The sequence below is a fragment of the Elephantulus edwardii genome, unplaced genomic scaffold (assembly GCF_000299155.1).
Source record: "Elephantulus edwardii isolate Elephantulus edwardi_28Jun2011 unplaced genomic scaffold, EleEdw1.0 scaffold00173, whole genome shotgun sequence".
Classification (NCBI taxonomy): domain Eukaryota; kingdom Metazoa; phylum Chordata; class Mammalia; order Macroscelidea; family Macroscelididae; genus Elephantulus; species Elephantulus edwardii.
This window is the reverse complement of record NW_006399923.1, coordinates 6,799,417-6,800,468: the sequence shown is the minus strand read 5'-3', so window position 1 is coordinate 6,800,468 and position 1,052 is coordinate 6,799,417. Positions and strand designations below refer to the sequence as shown.

The window sequence follows — 1,052 nt, the reverse complement described above, 5'->3', positions numbered from 1 at the left end:
AGTTCCATCGTTTTCTCTACTGGGTCAACTACAGAATGCTCCTGCACGTATGTCTTTGCTCGAGCTGCGCCCACAAGAGATCTTCGCACCACAGAGGGCAGGCCCCACTCCGTGCTCAGAAGCCGCTGGCTGTGCAGCTTACCGGAGGGGTCCACATGCCTGTGCAGGACGTCAACGCCCAGCACGCTGGGGTTCATCAGGTTGGGGTCCTTCTGCATCACAGCCGTTGTGACCATTTCCCAGGGGTGGTCGAAGACATGCTCGGAGGTCCAGATCTTCATGGCGCTGGCGACCCGCGCGACGACCGGGCGACCCGCGCGACGACCGGCTGTTGCGCGCCTTGCCTGTCCAGCAGGAATAAGGACACAACACCCCACGGTTCCTTCTCACAGCGGTTTACTCAGGAGTATGGTTACAGAGGGTGGTGGAAGATGGAGTCTCTTTTCTTTGAAGATGGAGTCCTGCAGACTATATTATCATTAGAATATTGTATCACTACCACTTGGAAGTTAGTACTGCAGATGCTTGAAATAGTTAAACACAAGCCCTTTAAATAAAATTTATCTTACATTTTCATTGAAATATTACATCATTATTAAATCCTAAACAGGTTTCACCTGCCGTACCCTCAGTTTCAATTGGAAGCATTATTTCCTTTCATTTACCTGTCTTCATGTAAATTTGTAGCCTCTAGCAAAGCACATGGTCTGTTTAACCTTCGTCAGCCTTATTGTATCCAAATAAATTTCCTGATATTTATGGCCATTCACCTCTTGGTATATCGGTTTTGGCTTGGGGTACAATATCTCAAGCTGTAATTCTCATTACCTAACAGTACAAACCTAGATTGAAACAAATCCATTGTCCTATTCAAGGAGGATCTCTCAAGCAGCTCCTCGTTAATTGAAAATTTCCCTTGCTTAATATTTCTCCACTCTTTTGCCAACATTTTGTAGCAATATTCTTTTTTATTTATTTATTTGCACAATCTCTTAAGTATACAAACACAAAAATTTTGCATGCCCAGAATTTCTGATGGAGAACTCGTGATA

The 1,052-nt window shown here is 44.8% G+C and overlaps 1 protein-coding gene across 1 annotated transcript in view; it reads right to left on the bottom strand.

Moving 5' to 3' along the window:
- LOC102847778 overlaps positions 1-281 on the bottom strand; it is a 26,237-nt gene extending 25,956 nt beyond the window's left edge. The window contains exon 1 of the mRNA XM_006895671.1: positions 5-281. Within this exon, the coding sequence (XP_006895733.1) occupies positions 5-281 (277 nt within the window). The remainder of the gene's footprint in view (positions 1-4) is intronic.
- Between the last annotated feature and the right edge of the window lie 771 nt (positions 282-1,052).